General features: G+C 37.1%; 1 protein-coding gene across 9 annotated transcripts in view; it reads left to right on the top strand.

The window, feature by feature from the left end:
- Window positions 1-22,006, top strand: part of Csnk1g1 (casein kinase 1 gamma 1) — a 166,147-nt gene that overhangs the window by 54,056 nt on the left and 90,085 nt on the right. For all 9 annotated transcript variants that reach the window (XM_087199122.1, XM_087199120.1, XM_087199115.1 and 6 more), the window contains one exon: window positions 18,997-19,037. In XM_087199122.1, the coding sequence (XP_087055248.1) occupies window positions 18,997-19,037 (41 nt within the window). The remainder of the gene's footprint in view (window positions 1-18,996; window positions 19,038-22,006) is intronic.

The raw sequence follows: 22,006 nt of genomic DNA, 5'->3' as shown, positions 1-22,006 counted from the left end.
TGGCCAGAAGAGTAAATTCTTACTGTGTAATACCCAGGCTTAATCTGTAAGGATATATATCCTGTTCAGAGAGATTTTACAATTGGAACTGTTTCCTGGAGTTTTCTATATTAGGATTGAATTAGAACTCCAAGGAGAAATTGTGCAATTTTATTTTGCAATCAAGGACATACATTTTCTCTTTTAAGTATGAATTTATGGTTAAGATCATGAATAATGACAGAATCAACCAATTTAAAGCTAAGAGATTAAGAAGAAGGTTCATTGCGTATTTATATACTTTGTAACAGGTCATCCAAATCAGCAGAGAAGAGAAAATGAAAGACCTTAAAAGTAAAAATCTGCTTGGAGAATGTGAAGAGGTCCCCTTTCAGGCTAGAGGGTTTTTCTTTTTCTTCATAGCTTGAGGCTATGAAGATTCACTGTGGGAAAGTTTGGCCTTTGGAAGAATGGGAGGGTGAGAACATGTGATAATTTTTGTTTGTTACCTCTGTTGCTTCTGATGATCCTGCAAAAGAGATGGAAAAATCTTAACCTCTGATCCTCTGTAGCGAGCCTTGGGTGAAAAACACCACTATACTAGCCAGAGATCTCAGCAGAGAATTGAATTCAGGGTGCTAAGAATGAGTTTATTTTTGCTAGCAACCTGGAATTTCAAGACCTGATAACGAAAGGGTCTTTAAATTTAGAAATGTGTTCATGTTCTGGTTAGCAAAGCCAGCAGATGCTACTGAGAATAGGAGTAAGATGTGTAATTTCACACTGCTTGACTTCCTAGCAACTACTCAGTTGCTTTAGCAACTGGTTTCACGAATATTCATTTATGTAATGGATTGACTTCGTTTTAACATCACAGTACTACTTGCATAAATAGGTAGTGGCATAAACATCCACAGAATTGCTGCTGAAAGGCAGTTTCTAGTGCATGTGAATTTGTGCATGTTTTATAACATCAGAAGATTGTTTAATTTCTATGAAGATGAAGAAAAACTTTGGCCAGTGAAACTGCAAATTTACTTAATCCCTGAGGTCTAGATTTGTATGACAACTTTACATGGAAATGAAGAAAAATAATCCCTTCATTTAAAGGATAAATTTATAGCCCTTGTGCACATTCAGAGTAGGACCATGTTATTTTATTTCTTCTAATGAATCCAGGATCATTTTTGTGTTTCTCATTTTGGCTTGACTTGTCAAGATAGTAGAAAGAACTTATCTTTTTTTTTTTTTAGGTAATTTTATTCTTGTGTATTTTTCATTAGCCCCAGGCCAGTATTGTTGCAGTATTATATCTAGCAGTACTTTCTATCAGGAGAAACCAAAAGAGATAGTTCAGAATCATTTGGCACCTGCCCAACAAGAGAGTGGGGTGTATACCCATTCCATCATGTCTCGTCCTATTATGAGTAAGAAGACTGCAGACAACAGAAGCAAGCTAGGGAATGCCAAACTGAAGCAGGTGCAGTGAAGCTTCCACACAGGCTACCACCTACAAAGCCCCTACTTCTCCTTTTCTAGCCACACTGTCTTTCAGACAGTCAAATACATTTCTTTCTTTTTTTTCTTTGGCACCGGCGATCGAACTCTCCCGTCCTTAATCGAACTCCCTCCTTGATCGAACTCCCGTCCTTGCGCTGGAGACCTAGCGGAACCACTGAGCTAAATCCCCAGCCCCAAAAACATTTCTTTTTGTTTGTCTGTTTTGTTTTGGGACAAGGTTTCATTATGTAATCCAATCTGGCCTTGAATTCACTATGTATTCCAGTCTGCCCTTGACCTCTGTATGTAGCTCAGGCTGTCCTCACAGAGCAACCTTCCTGCCTCAGCCTCTGGAGTCCTGAGATTAGAGGCATGTGCCACCACACCCAGCCCAAATGTATTTCTGCTTCAGTTCCTTCTGCCTGCATAAATCTTTGTCTAAAATTGTTTATAGCCCATTGTTTATTATCCTTCAGGCTTCAGCTTGTTACCTTCTCAGAGAAACTTTCTATGACTTCTTCTGTATCCCTATTTAAAGCAGCACCTTTCTTCTGTATCAGATATGTCCAATCAAACTGCTTTTTCAAACTCAACATATTGATCACTGTCTGAAGTGATAGTGTATATTTGTTTACATGTTATTGCCACTGTTTATTTGAATAAAAGTCTCTTAAAGGGTAAAGATTCTGTCTGTATTGTGTAGGGTTATTTAATGGGATAAAGGGATAGGTAAGTAGGTAAAAAATTCAAGCATAAGCTTCTTTAGACTCCAGGTGTGTGTGGGGGGGTAGGTAATGATAATAATAATGATAATGTAATTAATAGTATATTTTTCTTCTCTGTAAATCTGTTGCTGCTCCTTTAGCCATTTAACAACCATTTCTTGAATGTTTAGTAATCCTGGACTTTGGGAAGGATATGAAGAATAACAAAATGTAGTTTTTGCCCCTAAGCTTAAAACATCCAGTGGTAGAGAGAGAGAAAGAAGTTGTAACTCAAAGCTTTAACTGAAGGGTGCCCAGGCCGTAGGTGTAGTGGAAGTAAGTGCTCAGCATAGTATCAGAGCAGCAGCTAGTTATATGTGTCTGGGTCATATGATGTGAAAGAACAGTAGCAAATGAGCTGTTAAGTAAGTTGGTACCAGATTGTACTGTGCTTGTATGGACTTGTCAGTAGGCAGTCATCAAGGGTTTTACAACAGAGTAATATGATCTAGTTTGTATTCTAGATGGCTCAGGTTGGTATCAGATCATACAGGAAAGTTGATGTCCTATGTGTTTTGTTCTAGTTGTGGTATTTAACACATTCTACTGTGTTCTACCACCTGCCTATTCCAAAGTATGTTGCAAGGCAGCACTTTGCTTTATTAATCTTCATATTCCCAGTGTCTTTCACTGTATAAGAAAGATACATACTGGCTACTCAAGAAATGTTTGTTTGGCTGAATAGTCCGGTTCAGAAATGACAGGGCTTAGATCTTAGTTTAGCTCTGCAAATGGCAATGAGATAGAGGAAGAGGTAAATTTCAAAATAGGCAGGATTGGATCCCTCCTCATTTGAGGGGAGGAGTCAAATATGACCAAATTTGCCAGCTTCTGGAGGCCATGCAAATGATAAAGGTCTTAATGGAGGAGGAAACAGGACTCGGTGGGGGCCGAAAAGGCAGAGAATATAGTTTGTGAATATATTGACTGAGGAGTGTGTAGCCCTTCCACAGATACAAATTTCTAAGGTTTAGAAATTTAGGTTTGATATGGGATTAAGAGATTATCATGAATCAGGTGTGTTGGCACAAGCCTGTAATCTCAGTTCTCTGGAAGCTGAGACAGGAGGATTGCCATGAGTTCAAGGTCGGCCTGGGCTACACAGTGAGTTCAAGACCAGCCTGAAGTACAAAGCAAGACCCTGTCTTGAAAAAAAAAGAAAAAGGGCCGGGGATTTAGCTCAGTGGTTCTACCACCTGTCTTGCAAGTGCAAGGACCAAAATTCAATCCCCAGTACCAAAAAAAAAAAAGAAAAAGAAATTGTCATGGAAGTGTTAGTGAACACAATTACAAGTAATGAGATGATGCTCTGCGATTAGGAGGGGGCACTGCTGCAAGAGGAAAGTGTGAGGAATAGGGAGGGATAATTATTCCTTTTGGTCTTTCATTTGTTTAGATATTTCTGTGGTAACTTTTTCTTTCATTTAACTTTACTGGGGATTGAACTCAGGGTCTTTATACTGTGCTACATCCCTGACCCTTTTTTAAAAAATTTTCTTTTATTTTGAGACAAGGTTTCACTAAGTTGCCCAGTTTGGTCTCAGACTTGGGATAGTCCTGCCTTAGTCTCCCAAAGTGCTGGGATTACAGGAATGCATGCTCGATTATTTTATTTATTTTACCCAAAATAAGGGTACAAATTTTATTCCTACATTTTTAAAAATGTGTGTATGTATCTTATTTATTTATTTATTTTGGTACTGGGGATCAAACTCAGGACCTTGATCTTGCGAGCACCACTGAGCTAAATCCGTGGCCCTGTATGTATCTCATAATAAGAAAAAAAGCAGCAAACAAAAACCCAAAAATTAGTTACTTTTAAAGCACATTAAAAAAAATCAAACTTAGGGTCTGGGGATTTAGCTCAGTGGTTCAGGCGCCTGCCATGCAAGTGCAAGGAGCCGAGTTCGATCCCTGGTACCAAAAACAAACAAACAAACAAACTTAGCATCCTTGTTGCCAAAAAAAGTTCAAGTTCCACTTTAAAAATGTTTCTAGAGATAGTCACTAATATTTTAATCTTCCAAAATTTAAAAATGTACATCAGGACTTATATGAGAAACACAATCAAATTGTGCTATAAAGTTGCTTTTATCACTTCATAAAACATTAACATCATTTCAGCTTAAGTATAGAGCATTCATTTCTAATATATATTACTGAAAAATTATTTAGCCACTCAATATATATGTTTCTGATTTTAAAAAATATAGTTAATGTTGGACTGAGCATCCTTGTGGTTCGAACTTGGTTGATTATTTTCTTGAGCTAAATCTTGTAAGGATACTTTGAGTCAAAGGATATGTACATTTGCAATTTTGTTACACCTTGTCAACCTGCCCCCCAAAAAGATATTTTTCAGTTTACCACTTCAAATGCCTTGAACATTGTGTACAGTCTCTTCATCTGTGCTAGCCTGGAAGAGGAAAATGGTATCATTTAAATAATATATGTTCATGGGTAAAGTTGAACATCTTTACACATACTTATTTATTATTTTCTTCTTTTAAGAGTTGCTTCTACTGGATGCAGTGGCACATGCCTTTAATCCCAGCTACTCAGGAGGCTGACACAGAAGGATTCCAACTTCAAAGCCAGCCTGATCAATTTAGACCCTGTCTCACTAAAAAATAATAAAAATAAAATAATAAAATAATTTTTAAAAATAATACAAAAGTCTGTGGCTATAGCTCAGTGTGAAGGCCCTGGGTTCAATCCTCAGTATCACCAAAAAACAAAAGCTGGGTATATATGAGGTATGGATCAAAATATACAGTGACTGTTCAAATTTTTTAAAAAATTTTATTACGGTAAGCCAGGCATGGTATCACATGACTTCAGGAGGCTGAGGCAGGAGGTTTGAGGCCAGCCAAAGCTACATAGTGAGTTCAAGGCCAGCCTGAACTACATAATGAGACCTTATCTCAAAAAAAAAAAAAAAAAAGGCCGAGGGATTTAGCTCAGTGGTTCCGCCACCTGCCTCGAAAGTGCAAGGTCCTGAGTTTGATCCCCGGTACCAAAAAAAAAAAAAAATACAGTAAAAGACACAATGCCTTTTATCCACTTCAGAAAACTCTCCTTCCTTTCAAACACATTCATTCCATCATTCTGACCTCTTTTGTGTCTATATGAAGTATGATTAAGTACAGCAAACGTCACTGCTGAGTCCCATAGTAATAACATTATGGTGTATCCTCACCCACCTTATTCACTGGATCTGGCCCTGTGACTTCTGATTCTTCAAAAATCAGAATGATTATGCAGTGCAAATGTAGCTCAATTCAGGACATCAAGGCAGCCAGCAGCAGTTAAGTATCGAAGCGCAACTAAAGAAGGGAAAGAGGACTTAACAGACTTATAGAACTGTTTCAGGAAGTGTCAAGAACAATAGGATGAGTGTGTTTGAAGTGAGGGGGAGTATTGGGAGTGAAGGGAGATTAATGGCAATGTGTATATTACTGTAATACATTTTAAATATTCACTGTATTTTTTTGTCACACCTTGGTGAAGATCTAATTTAGATAATAAATACCTACCTAAGACAGTGTGTGATATGTGATGAACACTTGGTTTTTATATATAATACAAGTCATGTTCTCAAAATTTGGTTTTGACTTTTTCCAACTTTGAAGACAAATTTTAGTCTTACAGAAAAGTAGAAAGAAAACGACGGTGAAATTCCATAGCACACTCTCATCTTGTATACTAGTTAGTATTTTGTCCCATGGGCTTTTGTCTCTTGGAGATATGTATGTGCAGCCACATGTATGTATTAGTTTATGTGCATAATTTAGTTATTTAAAGAAAACTGTAGACCTGACAAACATGTTTTTCCCTCGCTAAGAGATGTTTGTGTTTCTGCTTTTTAGGTGTATAGCAGTATATCATTTGTTTTCATTCCACAATATGTTATGAAAGGGATTTAATTTAAAATTGTAACTCCAGACACAATACATTCTAAATTTCTTTCAAGAACACCAAGTGTATATAAAATTCTTGTTACAGTAGTATTGTAGTTTAAATTTTCTTTGGAATTACATCGTTTTAATTCTACACAGTTTGTTGGAGTTTAGCAGCTTTAACAGATCTTGAAGAATTCTGTCAATAATATAGTTAATCAGGGGCTGGGGATTTAGCTCAGTGGTTCCGCTGCCTGCCTCACAAATGCAAGGTCCCGAGTTCAATCCCCGGTACCAAAAATATATATATATAGTTAATCAGAAAACAGTAGGACTGAATAAAGAGTTTCAACCACATTTGTTGATGCTCAGCCTGCATCATGTTGTTATGGTAATTTTAGAAGTGTTACAGATACAGTACTTGCAGGATTATGCATTGGTGTCTTGGATAATCAGGAGAGTTTCATGGTAAAATTTTCCAGGCTTGATAAGCCAATTCGGCATTGTTGAGTGGGACTGTAAAACAAGGGGAAGATTAAGGGCAGCAGAAGGGCATAGCAAAACAGATTTGACTGTGAGGGAAATTCAGAATGAATGTTTGCATGATGTTATACATCTAAGGAGAAAACAACTTAGAGTAGGTCTGTTTTTCAAAAAAAAGGCAAAGCTCTTGTGAAAGGAGGTGGAGCTCACTGTGTGGCATAGTGGCCTTTCAAAGCATTTTATGCCAAGTTAATCCAGATTTTTCTGAGTTGGAGTTACTAAGGCAAGAAAATGCCATAAACATATATTTTAACTATTTATTTGAGTTTATATTTAATTTTTAAAAATTGAACCTTGACCTCTATATGCAAGTAGTTCAGCACTTTTCAACCATATCCTCTAGATATCTCTATTTAAAAATATTTCTTTGTTTCAACGTTAAATTTCTCTATTGATTTTTCTCACAAATTGTATTCTCAGTCACATATGTGCATTCCCCACATTCTCCCAATTTTTTTTTTTTTTTTTTTTTTTGATCCTGGAGATTGAACTTGAAACCTTGTGCTTGCGAGGCAGGTGAAGGAACCACTGAGCTAAATCCCCGGCCTCTCTCAATATTCTTATGTCACATTTTTTTTGTCAAATGTTTTTTACAATTGGAGTATTATGGCTATACGAATATAGTTCAGAGCTGAGTCATGAGAACACTACTTTTGTATTTTCTTTATAGTATGGCACCATCCTTTCTTCCCCCATTAAAAATAGTGGTACTTGAATTTTAAAGTAATTTTAATTATCTTCATACCTTTCATTAATTCCTTACCTGAAGGTCCCCCAACAGAATTGTACAATATCTTATCAGAATCACTTGATTTCTTTTCTGCCGTCAGCTTTCCCAGTTCTAAATTAGTTGCTGTTTATCTTTTCCTCTTTTAAAATGCTGACCTTGCTAGTCTGTGGTTTCCTTGCCTATTCTTTGTCTTTGTTTTTTTTTTTCAGTGGGGTTTTGGAAAAGAATGGAGGTAAATACCTACATTTTATCTGTTACATTAAACTAGATGTTTCCAAATGTTACTCACTTTTAGGCAATTTTTTTTTTTGGTACCAGGGATTGAACTCAGGACTTTGTGCTTGCCAGACAGGTGCAGTGCCACTGAGCTACCTGCCTGGCCTAACAAGGCAATTATTTGATGAACTTTTGTGATGTTCTGGTAACATATAGAAATGTGAGCCAAATGATAATTAAGTAGATTTATAGTTCTTTTAACTGTCTTCACCAAAGAGCGTTAATAAATCATTGACATCACTGATGTTGAACAATAAACTTCTATACTTTGGTCCCATCTAATTCAAGTTAATTAGATTAGGACTTTTGAAGGTCATAGCGATTAAACCCGTACACAACACCAATGCTTTGGGTGATACAGCTGATAGCTGGTCAATGGGATCAACATTCAACACTATGTTAAATAAGCAGTGAGTTGAAAGAAAGTCCTGACTATGGCTCATAAGCCCTACAATGAAGTTTTGGGTCTGACAACCAGAATAGCAACAATTAACACGAAAAGATAATTATGAGTTTAGTATGAGATGAGAGTAGACCTGAGCTTCCAAAAGCTCATGGTAACTTTGAGTGACTTAATAGGTATATAAAGTTCAGATCAACCAAAGTAATAGTTACTGAATTTTAAACCTCTAGGGAACTTTAGTTCAACTCCTTAGAAGGAGAGAGCAGTATCTCTTCTGAAATTCATATATAGCAGAAAACCTGCACAAATAAGACACTTTAAGTTAAACTCTAAAGGTTCGAATTGGACATTAAGGAGGAAAGGCCAGGGGCAGGGGAAGAGAGCACGAGGGAGAGAACATCCAAAGAGGAAGAATTAGCACCATATGAAGGCATGGAAGTTTGAAACACAAGAAAATGTGAAAGATGTCAGTACTATCTGAGTGTGGTGGTACACACCTGTAATCCCAGCACTGTAGAGGCTGAGGCAAGAGGGTGGCAAGTTTGAAGCCAGCCTGGAGCACACAGCGAGAACTGTCTCAAAAAAACCCCCCAAAAACAAAAAACAACAATCTAACATGTGAGTGTTCCCGGGAGTACTTGTGGCCGAGATGCACAGAAGAATTGGAGTTGGGAAAAGGCTGGAGATACAAGCAGAGCCTGTTCTTGACTAGCTGTGGACCATGATTCATATTTTGGTTGTTATTCAGCAGGTCATGAAAAACAGAGGGAATTATGTGTCATACCCCCCACCACTGAAAAAGGTAAATTAACTCCAGTAATCTTATTTGTACGCCCCCCCAGGGGGGCAGTTTTTGTGAATTTTTTATAAACATGGAGCAACCAGTTTTATCCAGGGTTGCTTTTATGTAAGGACTAGCAGTGGGAATTCCTCCAGCTTGTTGAGATGGCAAAAAGCCAAATCATTAAGGCCTTGTGATTTAAGTAATTCTGAGTTTTTCTTGATTCAAGAGTTCTTCTAGACAGTTTTGGCTCTTGTTTGTACTGTGAAACTAGAAGTCACTGTATTGTTCTCTAGCAGAGTGTGGTTCTTCTTGGGGCTGTAATACTTGTTAGTCTTTATAAACTACTTCAGGGATGGAATAACCTAAGAGATAATTATATTACTTGGATTTGAACATCTAGATAGTAAAGAAGTTTAGAATAATTCTAATAGATGAAGCTTTTGTTTTTGTTTTTGGCTTGGAGCTTTGGGGGGGACTATAGTTTGTATTGTAACATCATCAGCAAAAATTAGGGTGACTGCCTATTTTGCTCTGGCTGTACTGGGTTAGTGACAGTCATTTAATATATCAGCTGAACTTAGATTTCCAATACTACTTCCTGAGAGGGACTTTCTTTTCTCAACATGCTGCTAAATGGAATGCGAAATGAAATTGATAGATTTATTGTCCTTAAAAAGGATTTGCACACCCTGAAGCCTGACCATATAAGTATGTATATACACACACACACACACACATACGTATTTTGCAATTAATAGTGTGGTCATTTGATGTAGGACATTTTTACTTTCCTACTTGTGGATCACTGTAGTAGAGACAGGTCACTTCCTCGTGTGTTGTGTGGATGTACCATATTTTGTTTATTCATTTATCAGGTGATGAACGTATGTTTCTACATGTTAATACTCTGTGTCCCAGAAATTTCATTCAGGTTATGTACTGAAGAGAATGTATACATAAATGTGTCAAGAAATATGTTTAAGGGCCAGGGATTTAGCTCAGTGGTTCCGGCGCCTGCCTCGCAGCGCAAGGACCTGAGTTCGATCTCCGGTACCAAAAAAAAAAAAAAAAAAAGCAATATGTTTAAGAATGTTCATAACAGCATTGTTTTCCTCGTATCCCAAACTGAAAACATTCCAGATGTCCATCAGTATAACAGAAAAACAAACCGTGGTATATTCATACAATGGAGTATCATATAATAAAAAAGATGTGTATTACTAATGTATGTAACACCTAGAAATCATTCCAGACACAAAAGAGTGCCTATGTAAAATTCTACCTGTATGATGTTCAGAGTAGGCAAAATTGACCTCTAGAAATAGCAGTCAAAGCAGATCACTTTTAGTGGTGATAAAAGAACTGTGGGTTGGGAACAGTTGCAAGAAAGCCAACTGGAGTGCTGAAAATGTTACTTGGAATGATATTTACATTGGCGTGTGTATGGAGATAAAAAAATTCATTCAGCGCTTAACATGTGTGTTCTTTCCTGCATGTAAGTTAGACCTCAGTAAAAATGAAAACATAAATGTAAAGCACAGGTATCAAAAGAGGCACATCATGTATGCAAGAGGATTACAGTTTGTTGTTTTGAAGTTAACATTGTGTGTTAGTGATCTCAATGCAGCTGCTCCAGGCTACTTAGGAGGGGCTGCTTCACAATCACTGGCTCTAAACAAAGCTGAAAATGATGTGCCAGATTCTTTACAAAATTGCCCAAATAACAGTAAAACAAGATTTAAAAATATAGAAATAGATTAACATCGCTCCTTGTTATGTAAATACTTTCTTTAGGATGATCATGCGTAGTAGACTTGAGGTAGAGGTGCATCGGTGGGATCTGCAAGGCTCTCATCATTCTGGCTTCTCCACTCTCAGTTGAGTGCTTAATTTTACTTTTAAATAGTATTTTACCCTTGTTATAACAGTATCTGTTTCCACTCAAAAATTATACTACTATCGGGCTGGGGATTTAGCTCAGTGGTTTCGCCCCCTGCTGCGCAAGCTCAAGGACCCGACTTCGATCCCCGGTACCAAAAAGAAAAAAAAAATTATGCTACTATTTAGCATTGAGATCTTAGTTCTTTTTTTCTTTTTTAAAAATTGGTGCTGCTGGGGATTGAAGCTGGGTTTTCACACTGAGCTATGTTGTAGCCCTTTCTAATTTTTTTTAGTCACTCTTTAATTTGCCTCGGCAGGCCTGGAATTTGGGATTCTCCTGCTTTATTTCCTCCAAATGCTGAGATTAGCTCATGTGCTCCCTTGCCCACAAGGTCTTCATTCCTACTGCCAGAAACTACTTTGCCTGATAATCAAAGTCAAGTCATTGACAGTCATGGTTTTAGTTTTCTAATCAGTTCCTTTATCTTGAACACTGCTTTTAATTGTGGCTTCTATCTCCTTTCTTTCCTTTGGCATGTGTCTCTACTCACTGTACCCACCGTGATTCCAGACTTTTAGCTGCTAGGCACATCCTTATGTTTTATTATGTTTTATTTTATTTTATTTTATTTTTTACTAACAGATTGATCACAATATCATGTTTGATACTTTGGGAAAGTCATAGAAGCTAATCCAGTCACTGTCCTAAACTTTTCATTTCAAAATAAAATAACTGAGGGGCCGGGGATTAGCTCAGTGGTTTCACCGCCTGCTGTGCAAGCGCAAGGACCTGAGTTCGATCTCTGGTACCAAAAAAATAAAAAAATAAAATAACTGAAACTGCTTTGCAATTTTAAAATTTAATTTATTTTTGTTTCGTTTTTATTTGTTTGTTTTTGAGACAGGGTCTTGTTTTATAGTTCAGCCTAGCTTTGAACTCAGAATGTAGTTCAGGCTGGCCTCAAACTCATGGTGATCCTCCTACTTCAGCCTCCCAAGTGGTAGGATTACTGGCATGTGCCACTACAACCAGCTAATTTTTTTTATTGATGGCTTTTATTCTTTTTTGACCATGATTCACACTGAATAATTAATATTTTGATCCAGTACATACACATATATATGTATATCTGAAACAAAAGTTTCCTGAAAGTGTTTACATTTATTAAATGTGATGTTCAAAGAGTATGTTGGTCAAGATAATTCTTTTTTTTGGTACCAGGGATCGCACTCAGGTCCTTGTGCTTGTGCAGCAGGCGGCAAAACCACTGAGCTAAATCCCCGGGCTCTGTCAAGATATTCTTTAAAGTAAATATTTGAATCCATTTATTTATTTCATGACAAGTAATGGAACATAACATGCAGATTAGAAAATATTTTAGCGTTGCCTATTTTGTTATTAATAAACATGCTGTATGCCATTACCAGTTGTAGTAAGCAAACTTAAACTACTACTGTTATTGATGGATAATCTCTTGAAAAATCTTGGCACACGAAGAAATTATCCTGCTGTCACCTACTATTTGAGATATATTTTTGCATAGTATACTAATACAGTAGTAGTGGCGATGAAAAGTATTCTGGCTTTTTTTTTCTTTAATACTGTAGTGCCATGTATTATCTTCTTATCCCTAACCATTACTGCGCATTTAAGGAGATGCTCTCTTGGGCCAGGAATTTACCTCAGTGGTTCTGCCACCTGCCCTGCAAGCGCAAGGACCCGAGTTCGATCCCTGGTACCAAAAAAAAAAAGAGATGCTCTTTGGGTGGAGGCAGTAGGCCAACCTGTCCTCTTTGCCTTCAATAGACAAAGTAACCAATTATAAGATAGGTAGGAATGGTTACTTGTTCTATATGCTAATTGCTACAAGTTCATTTGGCTGGATTTTTTTTTTAACAAGTTCTAATTAGTAGTTTATACATGTGCTGCTTTCACTTTAGGGCAAGAAAATGTGACCGCTGGCCCTCTAACTAAACTGGGAGCTCGAAGCTGGGTGTTCCTTTAGCATTGTAGCTCTGAGAACTGAGATTTGCTGTTTATTTGAAATAATGCTGTGTCTAATGAAGCTTACGGTAAATGTTGTCTTCATAGGTGACTTACTGAAACAGGAAGTCTTCATTCAGAGGGTTTATAGGCGGCATCGTATCCACAACTGCTGCTTCAAAAAGCCTGAGTTTAGATATAAAGTTCCCAAACTACTGTGTAATACAATTTATTTCCCATTAACAATGAAAGAGCCCACAGGAAGAAGTGAGCTCAGAAAGCATGTGGATTTTGTGCAACATTTAATAAAAGGTTTGAGTGCTTGGGATTGAGCCAGTTCATCGATGGTATTTTCCTGTCCATTAAGCTGTTTGCCTTTCTCGTGGTTATTGATACATTTTTATTTTATTTTATTTTAGGCTGAAGTAATTATTCATTTTAAATGGGTATAATTTTAGTCCTCAGTCTTTTTAAAGGGGGAATAATGGTAATTGAACCCAGGGATGCTTTGCCACTGAGCTGCTTCCTCACTTCCCCAGCTCTTTTTGAAAAATTTTTTTATTTTAGGAGAGTCTGGCTAAGTTGCCCAGGCTGGGCTAAAATTTCAGATCCTCTTGCTTCAGGCTCCCAAATAGATGGTATTATAGTGTGTAACACCATGCCCTCAGTCCTTATTATTAAATTTTTTCAGAGGCCAGGTATGGTTGAGCACACCTGTAATCCCAGCATTCTGGAGGCAGAGACAGGGGGATCACCTCAAGTTTGAGGCAAACCTAGGCTGCATAGTAAATTCAAGACCAGACTGAACTACATAGTGAGACCCTCCATAAAAATTAAAAAAAAATTCTTCCAGAGGTAAACTTCTGAGTCTTCTAAGTAACTGAGGATACTGGTTGAGTGATTGTCTAGATTTCCACATGGCTGCTTTCTATCGCTTCAGTTTAGTGAGAACTTGGAGGAAAGCATCATGGTAGAATAGGATGATCATTGCTTACTCTCCTGGTTCTTTACTTACAGGCATCATTTAAATATTTTTATTATTTTAATATAATACAAGTAGATATTAATAAAGAAAATATAAAAGCTTTTCTGTGAAAAAATAAATTTTCATAACAAAAATGATTAGAGAATAACAATGGTAAATACACTTTGTATCATGATCTAAAAAGAATATATTTTCATTTGCTCATTTGCCCTCAGCTCATTTCCAAATAATACTGTACCTTTTTTTGCCTAAAACATTTTAAGTATTTGCCAAGTATCTCACATTCTGTATAATTTTGAATAATTTCCTATTTCACTATACTTATTATTATTCTTTTTGGTCTTTATTTTCACGCTCAGTTTCTCATACCAGAGAGACAATGCAATATTTACATGTGTTTGATTCATTTCACTTAAAGGTATGTTCTTAAGATGGATCTATTTGCCTAGAAATGTTTCAACCTTATCCTTATGACTGAATAGTATTCCATTATAAAAAAAAAAAATCACATCCTTTTTATCCATTCGGGCATTTGGGTTATTTACAAGATTTAGCTGTTACAAATGGTGCCACTATAAACATGGGTAGTGTTATACAGTGATATATGAGTTGTCTTTTCACTCTTGGTGATTTCTTTTCTTGTGCAAAAGCTTTTTAATGAGATGGGGTCCCAGTTGTTGATTATTTGTAGTATTTCCTGTGTGGTCAGGGTTTTGTTCATGAAGCCTTTGTCTATTTCTGTGTCCTCAAGCATTCTACCTATTCTCTCTTCCAGCAGATTTAGTGTTTTAATATTTAGATCTTTGATCCACTTTGATTTTAGTTTAGTGCATGGTGAGAGACATGGGTCTAGTTTTAGTCTTCAACATGTAGAAAGCCAGTATTTCCAGCACCATTTATTAAAAGAGGCTATCTTTCTTCCAGTGAACTTGTTTGGCCCTTTTGTCAAAGATTAGGTGGCTGAGTGTGTTTGAGGTTCTTTCTGCATTTTCTAGTCTGTTCCACTGATCTTCAGGTCTGTTTTTTGCCATTACCATGCTGTTTTTATTACAGAAGCTCGGTAGTATAATTTCAAGTCAGGGATTGTAATGACAGGCATCATTTTTGACCCTTCTATTTACCTTATCCCTCAACATTTCCATGTAACCCAGACGTTGGTTGTTTTTTTTTCTTTCTTCAGACTGCTTTGGATATAAACCCTATTTATTTCTCCCTTCTCTCTCTCTTTTTTTTTTTTGTATTAGGGATTGAACTCGGGACCTTGTGTTTGTGAGGTAGGCAGTGGAACCACTTGACTAAATCCCTGGCCCTATTTTTTCCTTCTCTTCCAGAATTAGTATGTCATACCTGGAACAATAATAGAAGTAATAAAAATTAGGATTATCTAGCACTTTTTAGTTTACAAAGTCCTTTGACATATTCTACCTTGTGTAAGTCTCATAACTACTCTGTGAGACAAATGTTCTTTCCATGTTCTATTAATTAGTATTTTTTAAAATACAGCCTTCACCATTGCTCATTCTCTTAATTCAAGACTTTGGTGATTTCACAGTAAAGTGAAGTTACTATTCTCCATAATTTGATTCTAAATAAGCCTTTTTTTTATTGCTTTAGAATTTTCTCAGAAGAACTTCCTGTTGAGTCAATTTTGATAACTTCAGCAAGCATCTGTTATTTACTATACATACAGACACATGCAGTATAAATAGTTGGTGCTAGGTACACAAAGATCTTTGGACGTTCTTGTCTTCAGGAAATACACTGCCTAAAGGAGGTAAAAAATATATATAATGAATTATATGTAGAAATTTATGAACTGAAAGCTGGCTCAGTCTCTAAGAGTTTTAAAACTATATCTAGAAAAGGGACCCCCCCCCCCCCATGGACTTTTTTAAAGACATAAAACCCCAAGGAACGAAAAAATAGAAGATGTAAGAGCTGGGGATTTAGCTCAGGGGTGCGCCTGCCTCACAAGTGCAAGATCACAAGTTCAATCCCTGGTACCAAAAAAAAAAAAAGAAGATGTAAAGAGCAGAGAAATGCTCGCAAAATTTTGGAAGCTAGAAAGCTGATAGTTAAGCTGATGTAGCACTTAAAGCCGTCAACCAGTTTATATGAAAAATATACCAGATAGGCTCAGAAATTGGAGACACTAGAAATGTAGGGTACAGAGGGGCTAAGAAACAGAAAGTGTAGTTGAAAGTCAGCAGCACTCTGAAAAGTGGCCACCCAGCTGAACACAGGGAAAATGAGAACAAGGTTATACACAGAATGGTAAGACCTCCTCAAGTCTGTATGGAAGAGTCAGGCATGGTGGTGCATGCACTGGGAAAGCTGAGGCAGGAAGATTGCCGAGAGTTCAAGGCCAGTCTGGGCTACATAGGGAGATCCTATGTGAAGAAAAAAAAAAACACTGTATGAAAGAAACATCCCATAAGTGCCTAGAATTTCTCTGAACTCCTGCTTTTTTTTTTTTTTTACTTCAAAAGAGATCTAGGCATCATTTTTCTAATATATTTTGTTTGTTGTAATATAAAAAATGTTTTTCCTGAATCTACAAATGAAAATAAGAATAATGTGTCCTTTATGTTCTCTAGCTTAATACACAAATACCCTGACATTCCTCCATGAACTTGTGAGTGGGGATGCTGTATATAGACTACATACAAGGCTCTGTGTGCTGAAGTTGGCTTTAAATATCAATAACAGAGCCAGGAAGGCGTCTCCTGAAAAATATGTGCAGCATCGTAACTGGCGTAGAAGAAATCCTGGGTTGAATTGAAGTTTCAATCTGCCTGGGAGTTGGCTATCTTCTTCTGCCTCCTCTCTTTCTTAGTTATTAGTGTCCTTTTCACAATTTCATGAAATGTCTTTTGAATTTTGGTTTTGATAGAAACATTAATCTGAAATACAAAGTAACTTTTTGAAACCTAATACAATTAATATGTAGGGGAAAAGGCCTGTTTTCTTCTTGTGCTCTTAAAAATGTTGTCCAGGGGGCCGGGGATTTAGCTCAGTGGCTCTGGCGCCTGCCTCGAAAGCGCAAGGTCCCAAGTTCGATCCCTGGTACCAAAAAAAAAAAAAAAAAGTGTTGTCCAGGTTATAATGATTTGTTAGGTGATTGGCACCTTGTTCTCTTTATGTTATTTGCAGACAATCATTCCGCTGTATACTCTTGGCACATGGAAGTAGTGGTACGGTGTTATAAAGGACAGTGATGTACTTACCTTGTAAAGGGCCTTTTGTCTAGAACTTGATAAATAAGACCTTGTATTACAAAGCAGCTTTTTGTCTTCAAAATGAGGTGTTTTTCTTTATTATAAAAACAGTGTATGTCATAAAAATCAGAAAATACTGAGGAGCAATCAGTTGAATACCTCAATATATATCTTCATCCTTTCCCATACATATATATTCAGCTGTGCATACATAGAAATATGTCATTTATTTGTATGTATTATTTAATCAGCTGAGGTTTTCAGTGTTTGAGATATGCAGAACATACCCTCATTATATTTATAGTCTAGCTGGATAAGACACGGCAAAAAAATATAAGGAGCTATATGAAATCACTGCAGTGTCTATAGACTCTGTGGTATGTACTAAGCTCCTGGGAGCAGTGAACATTAAGGATTGGGTGGGGCAAGAAGCAAAATACTGAAAGTATATGGGCGTCCTAAATGACAGCTGTGTGTCTTCCACATCTTCAGTCCAAATTCTTAAGTCTAGATGTCTAGGATAATTTTTTCCCCTGGTACTGAGGATTGAACTCAGGACCTCACATGTGCTGAGCAAGGGCTTTACCACTGGTCACACCCCCAGGACTCCCCCTTTTTGTGTTGTTGTTTTTTTTTCCACAGTTTTGGGGATCGAACTCAGGACCTTGTGCTTGCAAGGCAGGTACAGCACCACTGAGCTAAAAATCCCTGGCCCCAGGACTCCCCTTTTTAAAGGCAAGGCCTTGCTTAAGTTGCCCAAGGTGGCCTCAAACTTGCAATCCTATTGTCTCAGCTTCCCAAGTAACTGGCAGTATAGGTGTGTACCACCATGCTCAACCTAGAAAAATAGCTATTCATTTATAGAAGTAGGCAAGTTGAGAGGAAAAATTTTTATTTCAGGAAGAATTTGGAGGTATTTGTTATCCAGGTGAAGTACATAAGCATATCCCACCCTCTACCTGCAGGCCTCCTGCAGCGGCCTCCTGCAGCTCTGGACAGCCAACAATGCATCTCACAAGATTGTAAACTTCTAACATTATGATGTGATTTTTAGTGATATTTTTCATGACTTGATTGCACGGCGCTCTACTGTGGGCTGCATAGGTGACAGTGAAACTCCATTAGGGTGAGCGCAGTGCGGTGCTAACTCCGCCTGCTGTGCATAGTCAGTTGATGTGAAAACCCTGTGTGTCAGATGTTACACGCATTTGTGCAACTTAAAAACCCCAGTGGTGACTCATAATAGTATTTCAGCCTACCTAAAGTATGTGGGCCTGTGAAGACCGGTGCTTATTGTTATTGATCAGACATGTATTTAGTTATTAAACTTGGCCTTTAATATTTTGTAATTTAATAAGTTAAAATGTCTTTTAAAAGGGCATTTTGTGATTTCCCTACATTAACTATATTATATATTCCAAGTATGGCCCAAGATAATTCCTCTTCATTCAGTGCAGCCCAGGCAAGTCAAAAGATTGGACACTTATGATGTATATGGTTAAAGATAGTGAGAGTCCTGCTGAACAGTTGAAACGGCTTTGAGAACCATCTCTGTACTGGACAGTAGATGAGTTCCCTAAAACACAGGCCTTGGCAGTAATTGGTTTTATTTTATATTATCCTTTATGCCATCCAACATTACCACTAAACACCAGGGCAGAAAATAAAAAATTCCTATTTTTCAGTGAGTTAAAAAAATGAGGGTTTGTTTATACTGTGCCAAGAGTTTAAAACTGTATCATTGAAATTCTGCCATTTCTTTCTGGTTTGCCTCATGCCATGATAGTTAGGAAGTACTAACAGTATTGGAGGGGGAGCTAGTTTTCGTAAATATTTTTCATGTGCCCTTAAATTTTAGATTCTCAAGCTGTTTTTGTTCTAGTCCTGCTTTATGTCACATCTGTGCTTAGCTTTTCACTTATAAATCATGTTTCATCTATATGAACAGCCTTGGGAATGTAACCTTTCTCATGACCCTGTAAGCTAAATTTTTACTTTGCATTTCCCAGAAGGAATGTTACTAAACATGTACATTCTGCTTTTCCCTTAGGTAAAAATCTCTACACCAATGAATATGTAGCAATCAAACTGGTGAGTAGAATCTGTGTTTGTAGTAATTGTGTTTTGGTGCTCTCAAAGAGTTGTCACCATTCACAACAATACTAATGCTATTTTTTCCTTGTATATGATACCACATAATTTTTCTTCAGTTTTGTTATAGTGATGAGTAACCATAGTTAGTGATAAATTTAAAATTCCTTGATAAAAAATAACTAGAAAAACTAGTAAATCTTTCATAGTGCCATCTTAACAAAGATAAAGTTATTGAAAATTCTATTTCTCTTTCTTCAGTATGACCAATCCACTTTGAAAATGCAAGGTATTAATATACTTAGATGAAAACCTAATCATGGCCTAGAAAAGCTTATCAAGCATGAAAAACCATGTGGTCAAATTAGAAGCAGAGTTTAGTACTAATCTTATGATTAACTAAACTAGTCATTGAAAATAATGTCTTATTTTATTTATTTTAGATTTTTGAGACAATGTCTCACCACTCATGCTGGCCTTGAACTCACTATGTAGGCCAGGCTGATCTTGAACCCGTGATCCTCCTGCTTCAGCCTCTTAATTGCTAGGATTATAGGTGTGTACCACCATCCCTAGCAGCATCCTTTTTTTTTTTTTTTTTGGTACCGGGGATCGAACTGGGGTCTTTACACTTGCGTAGCGGACGGCAAAAACAGCATCCTATTTTTGAAAGAGAATAATTTTGTTATTATCGAGGAGTAATAATTTTAGAAAAAACAATTCTTTGTCTTATATTTAAGGGTAATTTAAAACCATTTCTTATCATATAGAATAAATCATGATTAGTTTCTATGAATCTGTAATTGTTTGTCCTCTTTGTAAACATTGGTACGTTTGTCAGGATCTACTGGTAGTTTTGGTCTTATTAGTTTCAAGCCAAAGTAGTTAATGGTTGAAGGAAATAATCTTGTGGTGATTGAATGTTGTTCACATTTACTGCATTCACACCTGTTCTGTGCTTGGTCCCTTCTCTCATTCAGCGTGTTATTTTGTGGAGGAGTTAGAACATCTTGTGAAGAACTGACAATTCAGATTGTTTTCTCAATGAAGGGCTGGATGGGGAGCAGGGCTTAGAGCAGGCAACTTCCAGAGAACCCGGCACTTTTATGTTTTGACTTGGAATTTTTATGGCGAAATGCAGGCATAAAGAAAGAATACAGGGCCGGGGATTTAGCTCAGTGGTTTTGCCGCCTGCTGCGCAAGCGCAAGGAACCGAGTTTGATCCCCGGTACCAAAAAAAAAAAAAAAAAGTTGTAAGAAAGAGAGTACATATGGCCGTGCAAGTCACGGATCCTCTCTCATTGAAAGTTAAAGGATTAACGTTTTTTTAAAATAGGAATTTCATTGTTACTTAAAAGTACTCTCTACATCTGCCTTTTTACTACAGAATAATCTTGGCTTATTTGGAGTACTGACAAGAAGCAAGCAGTCCTTAGAATATTTAAAACTTCTGTTGCAAGTGTAAGGTCCTAGTTCGATTCCCGGTACCAAAAAAATAAAATTAAAAAACAAAAATTATTTTGCCTTATTACTGTGTATTTGTTATTATGCCTTTATATATCATGACTTCTTTTTTTTTGTTTTTTTTTTGTACTGGGAATCAAACTCAGTCAAGACTTCTTGAGGCTTTCTATTAGGGATAGTTGTTTTTATCTAGATTTCTTCTACAGGTTTCATAGTAGTTGACTTGTGTAGATAATCTTAGAAACATATTATGGACATGATTAACCATTACATTTCACTTTCCTTTTATTAAACTTCTATTTTTTTATGGCCAATAATTAAAAGTACAGGCTTGGGTGCAGAGTAGCAGTAGAATGCTTGTGTAGCATGTATGAGGCATGATCTTTAGAACCCCAAACAAAAACTAAAAATAGAATTTATATCATCTAGTGTGATGTATCTCAGTGCTGCATTTCTCTCTCAGGTAAGGCTTATGTAAAGATATTTCAGAGAGTAACAGTGTTGTCTGTGGTCCTTCTGTCTTGCCTGTTGGGCTTATTCTCCAAGGGAGATACGAGGATGGTAATTGACCTCCTTTCACTTTAACAACAAAATGTGCCCTAAGCCTTGCTCTTGTACAAGGTAGCCATCTGCTGTTGGTGTAGGATTTCAGGCAGGCATGTGTGTTCCAGAATAACCACGATTCTGGCAAATGGCCACCCCCTCTATGGACATGTAATCAACATCTGTACAGAAATACAAGGAAGCCCTGCTGCTGCAAAGTTCTACTTTGTTTGGATCTTCACTGTTGGTACTTGTTTAAGTTCTTAAGAACTTAAAAAAAAAAAACAAAGTAAAGAAGATATGTAATGAATCTACCCAGTTTCTAGGGTAAAAATTAAAATAACATTCTCTCCATGTTGCTGATCTTGGTGCCTTCTCTAAGCCATGGACTGTTTGAAAGGCCCTCTATCCTTAGTGTTTCCAGCTAAGCTCCTGGAAGCCCCAGTTGGCTGAGCACGTTACAGCCCTGTGGTAAAGAGGTTGGCTGAGGGTGTAATTTCTCACTCTGTGATCCCTCACATCTGAATGTATGTGAGATGTATGCCAGCTTTCAACCCTGGAACTCTACAGCATTTTTCTGCTTGTATTTATTTAGTTACTCAAGATCAGACTGAGTATTTCCTACTAAAGTTTCCAGCATGAAGTTTGAGAGCAGTATGTCTAAGGAAAGATTTTAAATTCATCATCCCTTGTGGTTTGTCATAATGTAACAACCATTTCTCCAGAAACAAGTTCTGTTCCTGGTGGGGGATTTTTGGAGCCGGAAATCAAACCCAGGGACCCTGGCTTGCCAGGCAGGTGCTATGCCACTGGGCTACATTCCCAGCCCTTTGTTCCTAGTGTTTTGTTTAATCTGTAGTTCCATATTGATTTGCCATCACTGTTTCTGTTTGATTCCTTGTGAAATTATTATTAGAGACTTTGCTGTTGGACAAATTTTATAACTGGCTGCTTTGATGGTG

The sequence above is a fragment of the Heterocephalus glaber genome, unplaced genomic scaffold (genome assembly GCF_053883595.1).
Source record: "Heterocephalus glaber isolate CG9 unplaced genomic scaffold, H.glaber_assembly_v1.0 deba00001689, whole genome shotgun sequence".
In the NCBI taxonomy this organism is placed as follows: Eukaryota; Metazoa; Chordata; class Mammalia; order Rodentia; family Bathyergidae; genus Heterocephalus; species Heterocephalus glaber.
Note: the sequence above shows the minus strand (reverse complement) of the source record. Positions and strands in the feature narration are given on the sequence as shown.